Raw genomic sequence first — 19,879 nt, forward strand, 5'->3', positions numbered from 1 at the left:
TCCAGAACCTGGCCTCCTGCTGTGCCGCACCCTGTAGCAACAAGCTCTGCGCAGTTACATAACTGAGTGTTTCCTTCGATTGTAAGTGTGAGTATTCTGCTTTAGGCTAAACTGCTGTTTTAGTAAATGTATTTCTTACTGACTCCTCTGTTCAATCTGTTTGTGTTTGCCTTGTGTTGCTGCTTTGTCTTCATTGTAAGTTTTCATGGGGGTTCTGAGAGAATCAAGTATAAAAGTGTGGAGTAGAGTTCCTGGGGTAATGATGTGAAGCTTGTCTACATGTAAACTTGCCTTTAGAAAAGTGGATGAAAGACTAAACTTTTTTTATTTGTTCAGAGTTAAATATTTCTAATGATTTGCATTAAATGAAGAAATCTTAAACTTTTTTTTTTAGAAGTAATGGTAGTTAAACTAACCTAGCTAAAGTAGGGAAGCCTTTAAGTATCTTAAAGGGGGGAAGTTCCTATTTGTTGGGAGATAGAAATTCAGAGTAGTGTGGCATATGCATCTTTGGTTCTCAAAACAAGGAATTAGCAAACAAAAAATAAAAATAATTTGACTAAAAATGAATCTTTACCTTGCAACTTAGAGTGCATCATGATTTTTAATTTGCTGCTAGGCAAAGTGATGAAGAAAACTGTGTCATGAATGGCTTCCTCTCTCAAATTGGTCCCAAAAGAACTAGGCTGTGTAACAAATGCTCGCTCTGGCTAAACTTCAGACGTGGTTTCCATGGTGGTTGTTTGTTTCTAACTGTGATTTGCTTTCAGTTGTTAAACTTGTAATATGAATTGCTTAAGAGAACCTTGAATATCTACATACTTCTAAGTTATTTTGGTTACGTGGCATATCTTGTGGGAATTGCTCCATAACCCCGAATAAACTGTTTTTAATGGAAACTTAGACTAGCTTGAAGGGCATGTTTGTTACTAGGGGAATTTTCTCTTAAACCTGGTAACTTTGCTGTTCTTATTTTGCTGCAGTTCAAGTTATTCTTCATCTGCTTTGGATTTTGAGACTGAAAACAAAATAGATCCAGTATTTGATTCACCAAGAATGTCACGGCGTAGTTTACGGTTAGCTGCTGCAGGATTTAATAAATCCGATGATGCACGAAATGATATCCTTCATGACAGCTCTTATGCCGGAAACATGTCCTTCAGAGAACAGCCTTCTAAGTAAGCATTTTTTATCATTACAAGTTAATTTATTGTTTGGAGTCTTGAGACTTCCTGTTTGAACACAGTAGTACAAACATAGGTTACCTACTGTTTTATTCTTTGTTCTCAGTGTCTACTGCCATACTTTGAAAATTGTTCAGTATGTGGTTTGCAGTGAAGTCTTTGTAAAAAGTGTAGATGCTTGAAAGCGAGGATTTTCTTTTAAACCTGATTTGATCTGTCTAGTCACATCAGTGTTGAAATACCTTGACTGTTCATTCATTTAATAAAATGAGAGACTAACAGAAATCTGTATCTTTAGTGCTATGTCTTATTTGTCTTTTGCTTTGTTTCCTAGGATGGTGAAGCAACGCAAAAGTATGAATAAACAATCTGGCAGTGTAAGACACACGCCAAGGAAAAACCTATCCAGCTCTTCCATTTTTAGCCAAAGCAGTTTCAATAGCCATGCCAGTGACGCGTCAATGGTATCCACTGTATTGGATGAATCTTTGATTCGAGAGCAGACAGAAGTTGATCATTTCTGGGGTAGGCAATGATTGCTGTTGCTTGTATCAAACTGTGAAAACCGCGTATGTTTTGGTGTTTATAAATGTATGTTCACATCTTCCCTCTTTTCCCCACCCTTTTTTCCATCCTGCCCCCAAACGTGTGCATGTACTTACACTTTTGCTGTAGATGTCTGCTTGCTAAGATGCCTACTGGAAATTCAGAGTCCAGTGTGTGAACTTGATTTACTGGTGTAGTCAACATCAGGACATGTTGCACGGTCAAGTTAATATGCCAGGCAAACATACACAATTTTGTGATGCGACATCATAGATTGTATAGACGTAATTATCTCTTATCATTACTTTCTTCAAAATGTGCATTAGAGTACTGTATTTAAAGAATGGTAAACATGTAACTTGTCTTTGAAAAGCCAAAGGAAAAGCATTTTCTTGTTTGTTTATAGGCAGAAGTGTGTTTCAACTTAATATACCTTAATCTGAAAGTCTCCAATTAGTGGCACTTAAGGATTTCCCAAGGGGGTTTTTGTGTGTGGCTGGCTGGTTTGGTTTTGCAAGTATATACAAGTATACTTTTCTGGAACCTACTTTCTTCACTGAAGAGGAAAATATGGGAGTTGTCTACGTAAAGTATTGTCTACATAAATTGTTGTGTAGGAGAAGATGAACAACTTACTATATCTCCCAATTCAGACTATTTGTTTCTAGTCAGTATGCTTGTGACCTCAGAGTCCTAATGTAAAGAATTGTTTCAATCTTAATAGAACGCATTCTAAACTTTAGATTACCTGGCTCTTAAAACAGGATCTTAAAATACAGTAGTACCAAAGTAGTTACCAAGCAACAGGAACAGCGTAAGCTTGTAATTAGCTGCTTTGAAGTCACATGGGAGCTAAGAAAAGGTGTAGCTGTCATATTATTTTGTCTGCCGCTTCTGTGGTAGAATGCTTTTCACTAACTGTTACCATACTATATTAATGTCTGAATATATGGACGTATTAATGTGGTGGACTGCAAAATATGTTAAATACTAATCATAAAGTGGCTTTTCTTTGCAGTCTTAAAATTAGTGGGACTTCTAATTTGAGTTCGTGTCAGATATGGTAGTTGATTACGGCCCTTCCTTATATTTGGGACCAAATATTTTTTGTGTTTTTTTTTTTCCTTTGAAGGTCTTGATGATGAAAGCGACCCTAAAGGTAACTACACTTTACTTTTCCTTCCACATGCATTCTGTTTAATGGTAACTAGCGATGGTAATACTGATGTCAATGCACTGAATGTTTTACTCTTGGTTTGCTAGGTAGTGATACTACACTGATGCAGGGAAATGGTGACATAGCAGCAGAAACGCAGACCACAATGATCAATGGCTACACTTGCAGTGACTGCAGCATGCTTTCTGAACGGAAGGAGGTTCTTACAGCATACTCAGCTTCTCATGTGCCATCTTCCAGAATTTACTCTAGGGATAGGAGTCAGAAACATGCATCTAGTAAGTTACTTTCTTCTGTGTTTTATCTGGATAGCAGAATGGTATACAGTTTAGTTCATGCATTTTCCATGTAGTGTTATTTAAGCACTTTTCCTACCCTGCTAAATTTACCAATAACTAAATTCTAGAGAACAGCTTATATGAAATACTTTTTTGAATATCAGCTGAAACTTTATGTACTTGTCAGCTTCTGACATATAACTATCAACTTTTTTCAATGCTGCTGTAGGAATTAAACAATTTCAAAATGAAAATGCTGTGGTATCTTAACAAGTTATATTTCCAAACTGATTTGGAACACAATGGGCAGTTCCAACCAGCACTGATTTTAAGAGTCTCCTAATCTGGTATCAGATCTATATGTGTCTGTCTACGAAGTTTTTGGTCAGGGCTTTCAGATAGAAACTTCTTCTATGCAGGTTTTTTTTTCCCTTACATGATTTGAACTTTCCGGATTGAGCAGAATTGTTACTTTGCAGTGCTTCTGCTATCAAGGAAATCTCTGAGAGATACCTTTCTACTTTCTGCTTTTTTTTTCTCCTTGTTTAACTATTTCCTTGTTTAATTTTAACTCCAAAGGTAAAAAAATTATTCCAGATAGGAATGTAGTCACTAGGAAGTCTAAAGCTTGAAAACAAATGGATCTGCTGTAAATAAGGTTCTGCCTTTCCAAGGCAATCTCCATCCTATGGATGGCTGTCCTCAGTGTCTTGACTGTGTCTACCTGCCTCTTGGATAGCATCTTGAATTTCTTGATTGTTGGTAGTCCTCAGTGATCATGAAGAAGTTGTTTCTTGAGTGGCCTTGAATTAGAAAGGAACCGATTTTGTGGTTTTGTAGATGTGTTATTCTTGAATGAAGAATGTTTACAGTAGCAAGAAATCAGTTTGTTTGGACTATAAGGTGTGACTTTAAGTGCTTTGAGGCAAGTATTTCTTTTTGGTTAACATGTAGCACAGGTAGAAATTCTTTCGGCTTGACATAATGAACTACTTAAAGTGACTCTGTATGAAAACTGTTTTCTGTGCTCCTGAGTTTGTATTCACATGGGAGAATTTTACAAGGAACTGATCTTTGTACGTTCTTTGAACTTTAATCCAGCGGTTTGGGTTAAACTTGGGGGAGAAGTGGGGGGCAGGAAAAGGGACACACAATTATGGCAGGTTTTTGGAATGTGGCTGATTCTAGGAAAGCAGCAGTATGGTGGACTGCGGCTTTGTTCCCCTGGCTCTGAAGGAGAGATGTGTGTCTCTGGCACTTGAGGCAGACCACTGTAGTAACTTCCTCCAATGTAAAGGTGGAGAAGAAGGTGAAAAGTCCTCACCCTTTCAAATCCAAAATAAGAATGTAGTTTGTCTCTTTGGAGCTGTGACCCACAAAATCAGTATCGACAGCTCACATCATTGAGAAATCCCAAGTTCTGTAAGCAAGGAATTCATTGCTATTTAGAGTTCTTAATTCTCACTAAGAAAAGGTATTCTTGCTGAAGTAATACGTTCTGTCTTGACAGCATTTTCCCTAGGATGTGTAGTATTTAGGAAAGCTTTGCTGTAATATCTAATGCATCCAGACTTTCCAAACCACGCTTGCTTAAGTTCGTACTTCTGGCTAAACAAAGGCTTTCCATGCTTCGTCCTCACTCTTCCACAAGCTAATGGTCACCAGAGAATAGAAGTACATCTTTATGCAGGTGAATAATTTGTATTCACACTGTTCTTTTCAATAGGAGGAACCTATTTCTACATGAGTAAGATTCTGCGATTGGTCAGACACGCTGCAGCATCTTTTGCATCACTATTAGTGCAACTATTTCAAATGGTTTTGCTGAAGCTGGGTTATGAATTTAAAGGTACCTTTTCAGTTGTCTTCCTTGGTCTCCACACAAAGCCAGAGTGTGTGTTGGGTTTCTTTTTTTTCTTACCGGCTTCCTCTTTGGCACTATGGTGTTCTTTTTCTATAGTCTTTTGGCTGGCTCCTGTCTTTCTCCCTCTTTTATTACTATTATTACTACTTACTTAATTATCTCAGTTGTGCTACCCTCTTCATACTTTTCCTCTGTTTTGGAAGTATCAGGATTCACTTATGCAAGATCTGTGTTACAGTTAAGATTCACGTGTTGATTTTTTACTACCACTTCCTAGTGGTAGAAGGCAATGTTTAAATTGAGAAACTTAAGTTGATTTTTAAAAACTGTTTGGTGTGATAGTGTCAAATCCTAACTCTTCAATGTCTTTAGGTTTGTTCTATCTTGTTACTACCCTTAAGCCCACTGTGCACTTAAAGCTTGATTAGGTCTGTCTTGAAAACTAAAGCTGCCATCATCACTCTGCACTACTCTAAAGCACATCTTGTTTTCCTTGAAAGCGTTCGATTCTTCTTCAGTGCTTTCTCTTCTATAATACATGCTCTGAGTGAAGTTAATTTGCCATAGGCAGAAGGTAGCGGATTTTTGTGTGTGAATAAAACTTTGTTCTCTACTGTTCTCTGTGCCTTGTAACTTGCTAATGCTCTCTTCCCAGTCTTTTAAGATCTCTGACAAAATCAACACAAAGATGTAACGGTTGGCCCATTTGACAGAACGATGGGAATAGGGACTCAAGATCTGAGTTGTTACTGAGGATTTTTTTACTAACTTTGCTATCTGAAAAGAAGAAAGACTTTTTTGAACCAAAAGGCCTTCTCTTGCTTAAAGAAGAAAAAATAAGATTGCACAGAGTAGGCTTCTTCCCTGATCATTTTTCAGGTTTCCTGTGGGTAACCTGGCTTTAATAGTGAACCAAGCCAGTTTAGCTAAAATCTGCATATATGATAGCTAAAATGTGCATATATGAAAGGCTTTGAACTTGAGAGTTGCATTCCATGTATGCTTTTTGAATGTGTTGCAGCTCACTCAGACTACTGTGGAAGCATGAATGTAAAGGAGTTTTACAGAGAAGATAGCCGTCTTGGTGTAAATGAGGAATCAATATGTAAGTATAATGATTGATGTTGTCTTTTAGCCTTGGGCTGTACACCAGGTTGTTGCTATAATAGTATCAGATGCCCCATGACTCTATGGAAGCTGCAAAGTAAACATTTGTTTTGCAACTTAGGTGTAGGGGGGAGAACGGTGATTGCCTGGCGTACTGTAATATTTCCCCAAGCAAGTTTTATTCCACTGAAGTTTGCTTAGTGGTTTTTTGTTTGATAACTGATATTATGAAATAGACTTGTTCAAATTAGCTTGTAACAATCTTGATTTGATCCTGGCTTTGTCCCATTAATCAACTGTTACCACAACCAACAGGTGATGACTGTAAGGGGAAGAAACATCTTGAAATATACACCACAGACCACATGCAATCCTCATGGGCTAAAAGGGTAGCAAGGACCATTTGGCACACCTTTTCTTATGCAGGTTGACTTGGACCTTTTTTCTTTTGCTTTTATTTTGCATCGCAATCTCACAATGTTAATAATACATATTGTTTTGTAGTGTTTTTTTACCTTCCATCTATCAAAGTAGATTAAAAGTGTGAAGTGTCTAGAAAATTAACTTACTTTAACACCTTTCCTGTTTGACTTCTTGCTCTGATACTGGTTTTTGTACAAGCTTGACAGACTGCTTACCTGTTAGTAAAAACAAGGTGTAGGGACAGCATACACCTTGTATGTTAGAAAGAACAAGTCTGATTGTTAATGTATTGCACTTGGGGAAGTCTGTACACTCGATAGGTTGAAAAGCTGCCTTTGAATGAAAGCAAGGTATGAGGTATTGGTATGCTGATTATTTGAATAAAGGGTTTTTAACATTTTGTTTTTGTTCTAGTGATAGTCAATTTTTACAGGAATCTTATATAGAGATAGAATCTTCCCTGTGAGATGAGCATTCCCTAGCTTGAATGACAGAGGCATCAAGAATCGGTTGAGTGCTCTTTATTCAGCAAAGGAAAATTATTTGAGACACTTCAGTCACCTAAATGCTTTGCAAAATATTGGGTTGGTATATCTATAATCCCTCAGATTAACTCAGACATACCTGCTAATCTAAAAATGTAGGATTACTTTCTAAATGTATACTACATAGTTTGTTCTGTAGAACAAACAGTCCTAGTCTTGGATATAGTAATTGTTGGCTTCAGTGAGCTTTAAGTTACAGCATTTTGTTATAGTGCATTGGGTTTTTTCCGTGGTGGTTTTGGTTTTTTTAAGAGACTCAAAACTGACATACTGAAGATCCTCGGGAACATTCAATTTAATGAAAATTTACTGCTTATAACTTCTAGTTGGAAATACTTTCTATAATTTATCAGTATTTCTTAGACATCATTATTTAATTCTTTCACTAGGATTTAAAATTTTTAATTGTTCCCTCTTCTACACATGAACCTAGATAACAAACTCGATGTATAATTTGGAACAAGTAAGATGCTTTTAAAGAATGATGTGCTTAAAATGTGTTTTTATGGTAGTACTTTTTTTGCTATTCTCCGTTATACTTAGCATGGCATTGTTAGATTAACATACTACAAAATGTAAACTTTTTGTTGATTTTGGAAAAGTAATATTCTAACTGCACAGATGCTGTTGATCATTCTGTTTATATGTGAGAACTCTGTTTATAAATTGTCCTGGTTTTGCTTGGTTTCATATTTATTAGTGGCTTGCTTTGCTTTTAAATAGTGAAGAACCAAATTTGTAGATTACTGAAAGGTATGGTTTAAAACTATGCAGAACATGTAACGGGCAGGGGATTGAGTCTGTTTTACTGCATGTATTGCAAAAGAACCTTAAGCTAATTTATGTATGTTACCACATAGAGTTAATTTGTTATAATCTAGGTTACTTTATGCTTCACTTGTTGCGAACAGTGGGAGCAACAGGATGGCTTGTGTCTCAGAAGGTGGTGTCTCTACTTTGGCTGGCCATTCTTTCTCCAGGTTACTATCCTAATCCATGTGTGTGTGCGTTGCCTGTTCCTTTTGACAAACTAAGACGCTGCAGTAGGTGGCTTACACTAATTCAACTATGCTTATGCTGTAGCTTTTGTATCTTGAAATGCATGTGCTACTTTACTTTATTGACCAAAATATGCTTAATGAGAGGGTATATTTCTGTTCACAGGCATAATGGGAGACTAACCAGACTGTTTCATGAGGGAATGTGTGTGTGAATAGCACAGAATGTGGGGTGTCAATAATAACGGGGTGTGTTTTGGTTTGGTAGTCGCTTCTTATCATGATATTCCTCTTAGCAAAAACTGATGCTGCTAACCTGTGCATTTCTTGAAACACACTGAGGTCTTCAGTGCATGGTAACCTGGATTCAAGCATTAAAACAATTTCTGGCAAGATAGCATTGTTGTAACAAATGAGCATTTAATCTTTTTGCATGACTACTGGTTTTGTTTAGTAGCTGATGTTATAATGTTGTCATGGTTGTGATATCTAGATGTTAATAGGCTGCATGCATTGCCTGTACTCATGCATTTCTCTGCTGTGCAAAGTATTCTTGGCTACAGTTGCATGTCCCTCTGCTTGGTTTCTTTGAATGTGTGCTGCAGTAATTACATTTCACAGTACCACTTTTTGTCTTCTAGGGAGGGCAGCTTCTGGCATGTTCAGGTTGCTTAGAACTGGGTGGTATCAACTTGTTACTCTGATGTCTTTTCTCAAGGTGTTTCTTCTTAGAAGGTGTGTATCCTTTGAAAAAACTGTTTTGTGAGTAAATTATTTACACAGTTGTAATATAAAACAATAAAATGTGATAAATGTATCACTTCTTGTAAACTTTCCTCTCTTTTTCTCTAGATGCCTTCCAAAGATCTACAAGCTATTACTGTTTCTTATCCCACTCCTGTTTCTACTAGGTATGTGAATCATTTATTTATAATACAAATTGGTGTATGCTTAGTACAGCTGTTCCAAATTAGCATTTTTAGTTGAACTTTCAGTTTATGAAGAAGATGCAGAAGCCAAAAGGAGCAAGTTTGTTTGTGAACAGGGCAGCAATTCAAGCTTTCAAAGTACTAACAAGTCAGTGAGCTTTCCCCTTACCATGAAGGGAATACCGTTGACTTAATTTCATAGAGCTCTTTAGACAGAGAGAGTGGGTGAGGAAGTAAATGCACTGAAGTCCTTTTTTTTTTACATCCCTTCATAGGAATAGCAATGAGCTCATAAAGAGTAGGCTGTTTACTGATTGATTTGATTGTTGTCAGTCTCCATAAAATTGTGGTTAAGCTCTTTCACCAACTCATCTTAAATCTTTCCTTTGCTCTAGGCCATGCTTTAGTTGCTTAAAATACGGCCATTTGGACTGATTAGTTGACAATATTCCAGGCCAGCTGTCTAATTTGAAATAAACAAAGTCAGTTTAAAATGTTTACCAGAAGTGCTGGGCCATTTCTGAAAAGCAGTTTCATGTCTTTGCATGTCCTAAAAAACTTGTAGCTACTTTGGGGAGAAGATGAAGCTTCTCAGAAACTTACAGTGGGGATTCCAAATCCTCTGTACTAGGGAGAATAAGAAAGGAAGAAGTTACCCTGTGTAGAAAATGGTTCTGCTTCTCACCAAGACATTGCAAAAATAAGTGTAACCTTTGTGAAATGCTAGATTATTTCCATGGAAGCCTAAGTTTCCTCCAACTTTTACTAGATATTATGCAATGTGGTATGTAGCAAGTAGGGTATAAGGCAAGATATTTTCCATTGAGATAAAAAGCAGTATTTACATCTGCCTTCAGTGAGCATGGCCTGTCTTAATCAGTAAATGAGATCTAGGTCCCAGGGAAGCAGCAGTATGAGATTAAGGATATATCATGGTATATAGGCACAAGTTGCCTGCCTTACAGCTGTGTGAGTGGTACTGATGGATGTTCCCTAATACTTTTGAGTGCTTGACTTAACAGTTTTAAAGCTGGCTTGTGCTGATTTTTATTTAGACTGGAGTAGTGTCTACTGTGTGACATCTACCTTGCAAGCTTAAGGTAGCTTGTGTCCTTAAGTAAGAAGACGATTTGTAGATATAAGCAGTCTTAAGGGAGAATTCTCCTGAACACCCTTTTTGCGTTTTTTGTTTCTGATCTAGGTATATGGTTCTGGGGGTTTGATGGCTTCATTTCATTATTGCCTTCATTGAACTGGACAAGAATTGATAGAATACAGAGAACAGATGACTCTATTCATGTTCCTGAACCACAGGGTGATTCTTTTCACTCTGTGCAACCTCCAAAGGTAAGGCAGAACAGTCTAGGGAAGAACTTTCATATCTTTTAAGACTTAACTCCCATGTCTTCAATATTTTGCAATAACTACTTGGTACACGAGGGTAATGTAAATAAATGTCTTGATTTTTATATATTTTAAACAAAAATCTTTATACCTTAGGATACCGTACATATCTTTGATTCTGGTCGTATAAGTGAGCTGGAAAAGCAAATGGCCTTCGTGTCTGACAGATGCCATCACCATGATGAAGAATATAGCAAAGTGATGCTTCTACTCCATAATCTTCAAGACCAGGTTGCCCAGATGAGCGACAAAAGTGAAACATTGAAGCTAATAAAAAATGTGATGGGTCAACATCTTAAAGATATGAAACTGGAGGAGAAGGTAAGGTAGTTAGTTATTGATGCTTTCTGTAACTGATCAAAGTATTCTGTTTTAATAATGCAGATTATTAGCAATTTGACTTAAGGATTCTTCTTCTGTTACAGAATTAATTGATAAGTAGTAAATGCCAGGGAGTAGTCATTGGCATTTGTTCCTCCTTTGTTATTGCTGACAAAGAACTAATTCCAGATAGGTGGTCTAAAGTAGAATCTTACATTGCTGAAAAGCAGCTGGATTTATCCTGTTTTCATACAGAGAAAGACGACTATAGGAAGGACTAGTGACAAAGAAGGGGTTTTGTGGTAAACTTCCCTGTGTATAGCCTCTACTACTGTTGAATCAGGCCTTTATATTTATTACAGATTCTATAATTTCTTTCTATAATTTCTCACACTACCTGCAGGATAAATCACTTAAGCACTCTCAGAATGAAATAGAAATTACGCTTTGTAGAAAATATCAATTATGCTATTTATACTCCAAAAGAAAATACACCACCTCTTTCTTCCCTGTTTTTTAAGACTGACTTCCTGGCTTTACATGAAGAACATGAGTTGCGCATCCTGATGCTGGAAGACCTTCTTAGAAAACTCTCTGCTGAATCCAAGGTATTGAAAGTTAGCTTTGCTAACTCACTCTAATTGTAACCCATTGATAAAATGGACTAAGTTTTTTGTTGGCTATCCCAAACCCCAGTTTGTTTTACTCCGTTACAGTTCTTTAAGTCTCGAAACTGGTTTGTGCGCTTGCTCCCCCTCCTTGGAGGGGGTTTCAGTCCAAAGATTAAAAATTATTCACTTGACCAGTGAGGCGGGTTCTCTTTGGAATAAAATCTTACTATACAGAGGCACAAACATAAGTATGAGGACACAGTCCTGTATAGGTGGTGCTAAAATCTGTCACTTTCATTTATTATTCTTTATCCTCTTTCTGTCACTTGTGTTTCTTTTTATATGTTAAAACTAACTTTTGTATTTTTTAGGACATCCAGAAGGAGCTTGACTTAGCCAAAGCAAAAACAGTGAGGTATAAGCACTTTTCAAACATTTTGCTTTTTCAATCCTGATGCTAACTGATGGTGATATACATGATGTTCTTTGAAATACGACAATACTTTTCTTTGTGCCAGTTAACTGACCTTAAGAGTTTGTATTGTCAGTAAGAGTACTTCTGTCTTATAGTAGACTTTTAACTGTGATGCTGAACATCAGCACAAGGCCCGCTTCCAGTGTGTGAGCAATCCTACAACTACATTTTTTTACTGGAGAAAGCTGTTTGTATAGTAGAGGAGAATGAGTGACTTCTCATCCTCTTAGAAATGCATTAGAATTTTTCCTCATATTGCTTAGTGAAGTATACAGTAACTGCCTTTGATAGGCTTTATATTTAAATTCTTGAATTGTATCAATTCTAACCTTCGTCTCTGTTTCTGGTTTGTCAGCTGTACTACTTTCCACTCATGTACTGTGTAATACCGGGATAAAAACTGCAGCACTTCATTAAGTAGTTTCCCCATTGGGAAGAGGAAAAGAAACACTTGCTGAATTGTCATTTAAATTAGATCTAAATGTAAAATAGCTTTAGAATGATGGCTGATACTTTTTTCCGTAGCATGCACTGAACACTGATCTATATTGGTCATATGTGACCTGCTACTTAAGCTCAACTTGACACCTGCCAGTAAGGTAGCCTGAAACTCGCTCTAACCAGTGGCAAACTCATGGCAAATAAAGTTTGACTGATTTGCCAGAAGCCTTAAATTCCCCAAAATCTACGTATGTTTGAGTTATTAACTTGTCAGCCTGGTGATGTTCTAAAGTCATCACTGCTGGATTTGTTCACAACTTCAAAATACTTTGCTTTGAATATATTAATCCTAAGTATGCCTTAAATAACATCTTCAAGGAACTGCAAGCTCACAATGTCTATCATGGTGAATAACTGAACTAGAAAAGCACTTTGTATTAGACAAGTACACTCTCACACCTTTGGAATTTGATGGAATGATTCAAACTACTTTTTCCTAATTATTGACTCCTTGTTTTTGTCAGAGATGATGGTGAACATAGTCAACTTTTGTCCAAAGTTAAAAAGCTAGAACTAGAGTTGTCCCAGATGAAATCGGAGCTGTTAACTGGGGAAAGTGTGAAGACGAGTTGCGAGAAAATAGATGTCATTCATGAAAAAGTAGGTTCTGTAACTTCTGTAACTGTCCCAGTAAAACTTGGTACTACTTGAAAAACGTAGTGAACAAAATCAAGTAGTACCAACTTTCTTGAAATGCACTGCAATAAGTAACGTGGGGGTAGTGTTCACCTTAAGGAATGGTAGCATGTTATGTAGTGGTACTGTGAATTTTTCCATTAGCGTGTAACATTTTACTAGGCAAGAGTTTATGGCTTGTTTTCTACAATGGCAGGGTTTTTGTATTTAAGATATGATGCAATAGCAGTTCTGTATACAATACTTTGCTGTTCTTACCGATGTATTTTGCTAACCCGTAGAAATGTGGAAAAGAAACTTACGTAAAAGCAAGTTAGGTTTGTTATCTGAGAGTTGTTTTAAATCATGCTTAAGTTCTTTTGAAGCCTTTTATAAGGTCTGACTAGAATGTAGCCAACAAAATACAACAGTAAATGTTGATACGGGATTATCAACTTCGACTAAAATACCATTTTGTGATAACGCTCAAATATGATCTAGCTGTTGTGTATGGAATCAAAGCATACCATAAGTGAGTGATTAAGCAACTTGCTTAACTAGGCCTAACAAGTACACTGCTCCCCTTAGAGTTACCACGGTGCCTTCTTTGAACTGTTGCAGTCAACTATTTTTTTTATTCTGAAGCGTTAGTCAGACCACTAATCTAAACTGCATAGTTTGCTGGGGCTTTGTTAGGTGTCTTGTTCACCAAACTGATGAAGCATCCAGATTTCCCATATGTTCTTCTGCACGCCTGACTGGTCTGTTGTTCTAGTGTAAGTCAATGTAGTTAAAACACATGTGAAAGCTGGACTTCTGTGTCGTACTGAATGTGTGTATTGATTTCACATGTGCCTGTATGTATAGTATAGCATTACAGACATATATATAGTATTACTTAATGGTTTATAAAGACTAATAACTTCTATTTTAATTGTTAATGGCTTCTACTAGGTAGATGCCCAGGTCAAAGAATCTGTCAAGCTAATGCTTTTTGGTGATCAACAAGAAGACTTTCCTGAATCGCTTCTTCAATGGCTTACGTCCAATTTTGTGAGCAAAAGTGATCTGCAGACTTTGTTGCGGGATCTAGAGTTGCAGATCCTCAAGAATATTACTCTCCATATGTCTGTCACAAACCAAAAACTAACATCTGAAGTAGTAACAAATGTTGTGACTAATGCAGGGATTTCTGGAATCACAGAAGCGGTAAGTGAGTTTAAGTTCTCAAAAGTTCAACTAAAACTGTAAAGAGTCCTTTTATAGGCATTTTGTGGAGCATGACTGTCAATATAAATGTTAAAGCATTTTCTGTAGTTCTTCCCATTTCAATTAACGTTCCCGACATCTCTTAAAATCATTATCAAGTGTATTCTTACAGCATTGTTTGTTGCCTGTTTGTGTTTTTTCAAAGTATGCTATCTTGAAAGTTGAAGAATTGCCAAGAAACAAGTATACCAAAGAAATGCAGCTCAGGGTCTTGGGAAGGTGGGGGAAAGAATGCAACTTTTGAGGAAAACACCAGTCAAGATGCAGTATGAATTTGTATTTTAAGACTGACAACCATGCATTAAAAATGGCCTCTATCTTGACAGAGGCTTTCAAAGACTTGTGATGGAGTGCAGCATCTCAAAAAGATGCTTGCAACTTCACAAAAGTGTATATATCAGTTACTTTATCACTTGATACTATTAAAATCTTTCTCTTTCCATTCTCCTCTTCTATGTGTACATCTGTAGCAAGCACAGATTATTGTAAACAATGCACTGAAACTCTACTCTCAAGACAAGACTGGTATGGTGGATTTCGCCTTGGAATCTGGAGGTAAATAGTAGAGGAAACACCATTTTTACCATTCATGTTATTTATAGTATTTACCAAAAATCTTAAAATGAGGACTAAAGGTTAGTAGAGCATCCTTGTGTGTTGCCTGATCATCAGACTACCGCAGTCTGTGTGTGTTGTTTACAGGGTTATATATCGGCCTATAGTTCTTCTAAGCGTGTGTACAACTGGGTAATAGAGAACCACAGATCTGTTTGTGTGGGGTGTACACACCACTGAACTCACTAGGGAAAAATGTGTATTTTTAGCCCTCTTAAATGAAAAACCTTTAACATGTTCTTAAAATAACGTTGTACTTGATAGAAGCATTGTATCCCCAGAAAATTATTAGACTTCAACAATATCTTTAATAGTTTTTTTCTGAGGACAATAACTGGTATATTCATTAAGCTTTGTACAAATCTCTGCTTTAAAAGTCTTCAGGAAGAAATGAGTAGTAATTACTTCTGCTAACCTGATGTATCTTTTTTGAGGTGGCAGCATTCTGAGTACTCGCTGTTCTGAAACGTATGAAACCAAAACAGCATTAATTAGCCTCTTTGGAATTCCTCTGTGGTACTTCTCTCAGTCTCCTAGAGTGGTGATTCAGGTAATTAAAGGCTGAGTAAACAAATTCAGCAATGTTATTTTGTGCTGAGTGGTTTGGATTAGTTTTTGGATGCTGGGTGTTTTCTGTCTGTAATATATTGGGGGGCACAGGTACTTTGAACTATGTTCCCAGGAGTGGGATTCTTCCGGTAGTTCCTGGGCACTGCTTAAGTCTTACTCTAGCGAAATTAAGACCCTTACAGGAAGCTTGGGTGGTGCATTGGACTTCTGCAAAGTGTGAGCACTGGGAGGGTTCCGGCTGAGAAGTAATCTCAAGCTGGGTCTTCAAAACACTGCCAATAGTTCAGGTGGATATGCTGTCTTCCTGAAGAGTTCTACTGAACACATTTTATTCTTACTTTACACTTACTATCTAAGAATGTCCCTAATAATTCAGAATTGATTACAACTCTTTATTACAAAAAAATCATTACAAAATGCTTGTGGTTATTTTTTTGTTATTGTGTCCCATCCTGTTCTCTCCCCCTTCTTCCTGACTAGCCGGACATGTATCCAGGAAACTGCTGGGCTTTCAAAGGATCACAGGGGTATCTTGTAGTTAGACTTTCAATGAAGATCTATCCAACTGCCTTTACGGTGGAACACATACCAAAAACACTTTCACCGACAGGAAATATCACCAGTGCTCCTCGGAACTTTTCAGTATATGTAAGTCTGTCTCTGAACTTAAGTTGATGTTTGTCTGCATAAAGAATATTTGTGTTACATATCTTGGAGAATAATGACTTAAGAGAGGACAGCTAAGAAGAGAAACTGTTTCTGTCATTGCCCTTAAAATTGCTTATTTTTTTTTATGAGCTTTGAGATTAGGAATAAGAAGTGTTACAACTAATTTTGGAGGAGTTGTTTCTTTTCTCTTGCTTTATACAGTAGCAAATGTTTTTGGAGGGAGATGATGGTTTTTAATTTGGTATAGTTCTTTCATACACTTTAATTGTTCCATCCTTCCTCCTCCTCCCCCCCTTCACCTTGTCTATGATATTCCTTAAATCTTTTTTTAAAATTGATTTTAACTAGCACCGTAGTTGTGTAGGCATGATGGCAGAACAGAAGACCACAGGCTACATCAGAGTATAGTTGTGATATCTGAGAACTTTTTGTCTAGTTCTTCTAAATGCTTAAGCAGTCTTCTGCAAGCATCTGAATCTAGACTTCAGTCTTGTTTATAACCTTGATGTTTTCTCATTGTTTGTCCTGAGCAGTTTACATTGTACGCTGTGACAGTGGTTTTGCCATAAAAATTAAGGGGTTTGACCATGAGAACATATAAGCATAACACAGCTATTTGCAGCGCAGGAAACTCAAATACAGAGCCGTGCCAGAACAAGCATTAAGTTACGTGGAGAAACATTCTGATCCTGGTTTGATAGACTTCTGAATGCTGTCTGTTGATACTCAGTTATGTAGACATGCTTCTGGTTTTGGTTTGATTTCAAATCTGACGGAAGAAAAAAATCATCCTGTTGTTATAGGGTCTAGATGACGAATATCAAGAAGAAGGCAAGCTTCTAGGACAGTATGTCTATGATCAAGGAGGAGAACCACTGCAGATGTTTCCAGTGATGGTAAGTCTGGACAATAAGATTTAAAGTGTCAGGAGAGAGATACTTCTACTTTCTATGGTAGTGCACAGTGAGCAGTGAAGGGAAAAAGGCCTCATTCTCTGTTGGGCACTGTAGAAACTGAGGCAGAAAGTATCTACCTGTCTGTCTCAAAACCCATGGTCTAAATAGATTAGAGGGGAGGAAAGGTTTGTGCCATCGGGGCTCAAATAGCATGAAGATGCTAAACATACGAAGAGTCTGCTTCAGGCTTCTTCTGACTCCCTTCACAAAAAACTAGTTGTAAGGCGAGGAAGGTTCTGTTCAAAGTGGCAGAAAGTTCCCAAGGCGTAACTTAGTTATGAATAAAAGTTGGTAGTTGCAGGAATCAAGACAGCAGCTTGTTCGTACTAGAAACCTAACTCTGGTTTGTGTGTTTGCTTTTTCCTTCTCCAGGAGAAAAGTGAAAACGCATTCCAAATAGTGGAACTGAGAATTTTTTCTAACTGGGGACATGCAGAATATACATGCCTTTATCGGTTCAGAGTGCATGGGAAACCTGCCGAATAATCTCCTACACTACAGCTTGGGTTGTTTTTGTTGTTGTACATTTTGTTCTCAATTTGTATATACCGGGAAGCCTAGAACACTGGAATCTTTAAAGGACGAGGATGCAAGATGTATACTGCAGAACTATTGATCCTCTGATAAAGGCAGAAGACTGTCAGCAGAACTGTATAAAAAATAATTCTTACTTGCTCTAATGCTCAGCTTGTAATTGCCAGTTAGCTTTATATTTTTGTGTCCATGCTGAGAGAAATAATGCATGCAAACTACTCTGGTTCATAAAGCCCAGTTGGCAAACAGGTGACACCTATTTTATTACAAATGAATGTATAGGGGTTTTTTAAAAGAATAAACCACACTTTCTGCAACTAGGAACCTGTTTTTTTTAAATCCAGGACTAAACTGCATACTTCCGTTAGCTTGGCACCATAAGCCAAAAAACTGTGGTACATTTTAAACACTGACTGTGGCTACAGGTGTCCTTCAGTTGACCCTTGGTTTTGACCTTTTTGGTGGATCCAAAAGGGCTTCTTCGATACATGTTGAATATAATAAATACTTCTGTCAGGGAAAGGTGACACAACCAAAACTAGTTTAAACACCAGCGACTGAGAATGCTTTACTGTAATTTGTGGCCATGAATTGCTCGAAGTCAGGGATAACTTTAAGTAACTGAAGTTATTTTAAGGGTTTTTACCATAGCAACTTGGCCAGTTTGTTCCTTCTTTAGTGTTAATTCCAAATCGACCTTGATGTACTGACTAACTGGATCAGAACCGATAAGCCTGCTAAATTGCTTAGTAAACATTAGTATACAGCAATTAAACAGTTGGTCAGAAGTGATCTCTTTGGGACAGTAATTCCTTAGGCTGGTTCATTGTTACACTCGGTAAATGTTGTACTGTGAGAATGCGGGATGTGGGACACAAGACTGAAGTAAACCTCGCTACTTCACGTTTGCAGGAAGGACTTCTGCTCGGTACTGACATACACGGGCGTTCTGTAGATCATCCCCAGAAACCTTAGTCAGGTATAAGAAGAGTAGGGTGAGGTCTTGCTCTCAAAAGCAACATTTCCATGTGGAATGAGATGAAACTGCTTATTGCCCCCCTTAGGATTGCTACTTTGAAGATCCTTTTCGGAAAATGTACTTGTATGCAGAGTTTTTATCTTGCTGTTATAATGCATTTTGTAGTTACACATGAACTGTTACCACATGGAACTGCTGACTGGTTTTCTGACTAGAGTTACGTATGTTGCACAACAGTCCTCGAATGTTTAAAAAAACAAAAAGTCTCCATGTGAAGAACTTTTTCACTTGAGCTAGAGACAGAACCTATGGCCTACGCAGAGGAGCTAGATTACATGTGTACAGGTGTTTTCATATTATAGGTTACGTATTTAAAATTAGAGTTATCCTGTATAAATTGAAATTAGGTAGCCGGGGTGGGAATATTTTGAATAACACTAACTTATTTTTAAAAAAGCAAGATAGGACTTTGTGCAATGTATTTTTGTAAATGCTTTTCAAAATGTCTGTTATTCTTTGCTGCCTCCAAACTGACAAGATGCTATTGAGATGTTTAAATAAAGAGTTTTAATTTTTGAAAGTGCATGTAATATTTGAAACAAGAAATAAAGCTTCTTTTCTGTATTTTTGATCACCTGCTTAAATCAGAGTACGCTATAAGAACTGGCTGGATGCCCATTGCTGTAGTGGTAGGCAGAAGAGGTGTTTTCCCTGTGGCTCGTTTCCAAATCCGATCTACCTCTTTCTTCCCGTTTGAAAGAGATCGTTACGTTTGAGCGTGCCGGTGGTGAGAAGGGACAGGTTTGTGGCACTGCTTCTTTGGCGTGCGCCTCCAGGAGGAATATGTCTGTCAGCAGTGCAATAGCCCGGGCTCGCTTTCCCTTCAGTGTGTCGGTGAAGCGCGGGGTCCCGTGCCGGTTAGCCCACGTTGCAAGTTTTGAAGGGAAGGAGCCGCGCGTTGGTGGTTGCTTGATGGTGTCGGCGATTTGCAACGCACTTTCAAAAGTTCATGCCTGAAAGGCTGGGGGTGGGGGTTCGTTTCGGTTTTTTAAACCGTTTCCTCGGCCACGTCGCCTGTGTCCCTGAGGCGCAGCAGCACTCGGCTCGGTTTTGCTGCCTGCAGTCCGTGAGCCCTTCCTAGATTGTTCTGGTGCTCTCCTCGTCCCCTGCGGCTACTGGCCGGTTCCGCGGTCCGGGACTCGGTCCGGGACCCAGGCCAGAGACGTCTGGGGTTTCTTTAATTCTGTTCTTAGCCGGTTGACAGGCCCGTGCGGTGGAGCTTGTTCTCCTCCTGCCCCCGCCCGGGGGG

General features: G+C 37.9%; 1 protein-coding gene across 4 annotated transcripts in view; it reads left to right on the forward strand.

Annotated features, from left to right (window-relative positions):
• SUN1 (Sad1 and UNC84 domain containing 1) overlaps nucleotides 1-19,194 on the forward strand; it is a 37,197-nt gene extending 18,003 nt beyond the window's left edge. For 3 of the 4 annotated variants that reach the window (XM_009286374.2, XM_009286376.2, XM_009286375.2), the window contains 21 exons: nucleotides 984-1,178; nucleotides 1,519-1,709; nucleotides 2,863-2,889; nucleotides 2,994-3,185; nucleotides 4,912-5,034; nucleotides 6,071-6,154; nucleotides 6,472-6,582; nucleotides 8,006-8,104; nucleotides 8,764-8,857; nucleotides 8,975-9,033; nucleotides 10,253-10,398; nucleotides 10,552-10,776; nucleotides 11,298-11,384; nucleotides 11,759-11,802; nucleotides 12,828-12,963; nucleotides 13,933-14,187; nucleotides 14,718-14,802; nucleotides 15,297-15,412; nucleotides 15,913-16,080; nucleotides 16,905-16,997; nucleotides 17,430-19,194. In XM_009286374.2, the coding sequence (XP_009284649.1) occupies nucleotides 984-1,178; nucleotides 1,519-1,709; nucleotides 2,863-2,889; nucleotides 2,994-3,185; nucleotides 4,912-5,034; nucleotides 6,071-6,154; nucleotides 6,472-6,582; nucleotides 8,006-8,104; nucleotides 8,764-8,857; nucleotides 8,975-9,033; nucleotides 10,253-10,398; nucleotides 10,552-10,776; nucleotides 11,298-11,384; nucleotides 11,759-11,802; nucleotides 12,828-12,963; nucleotides 13,933-14,187; nucleotides 14,718-14,802; nucleotides 15,297-15,412; nucleotides 15,913-16,080; nucleotides 16,905-16,997; nucleotides 17,430-17,543 (2,644 nt within the window). In that variant the 3' untranslated portion in view covers nucleotides 17,544-19,194. The remainder of the gene's footprint in view (nucleotides 1-983; nucleotides 1,179-1,518; nucleotides 1,710-2,862; nucleotides 2,890-2,993; nucleotides 3,186-4,911; nucleotides 5,035-6,070; nucleotides 6,155-6,471; nucleotides 6,583-8,005; nucleotides 8,105-8,763; nucleotides 8,858-8,974; nucleotides 9,034-10,252; nucleotides 10,399-10,551; nucleotides 10,777-11,297; nucleotides 11,385-11,758; nucleotides 11,803-12,827; nucleotides 12,964-13,932; nucleotides 14,188-14,717; nucleotides 14,803-15,296; nucleotides 15,413-15,912; nucleotides 16,081-16,904; nucleotides 16,998-17,429) is intronic. The other variant, XM_009286377.2, reaches the window with a different exon arrangement.
• The last annotated feature ends 685 nt before the right edge of the window (nucleotides 19,195-19,879 follow it).

The sequence above is a fragment of the Aptenodytes forsteri genome, unplaced genomic scaffold (assembly GCF_000699145.1).
Source record: "Aptenodytes forsteri isolate BGI_AS27 unplaced genomic scaffold, ASM69914v1 Scaffold55, whole genome shotgun sequence".
In the NCBI taxonomy this organism is placed as follows: Eukaryota; Metazoa; Chordata; class Aves; order Sphenisciformes; family Spheniscidae; genus Aptenodytes; species Aptenodytes forsteri.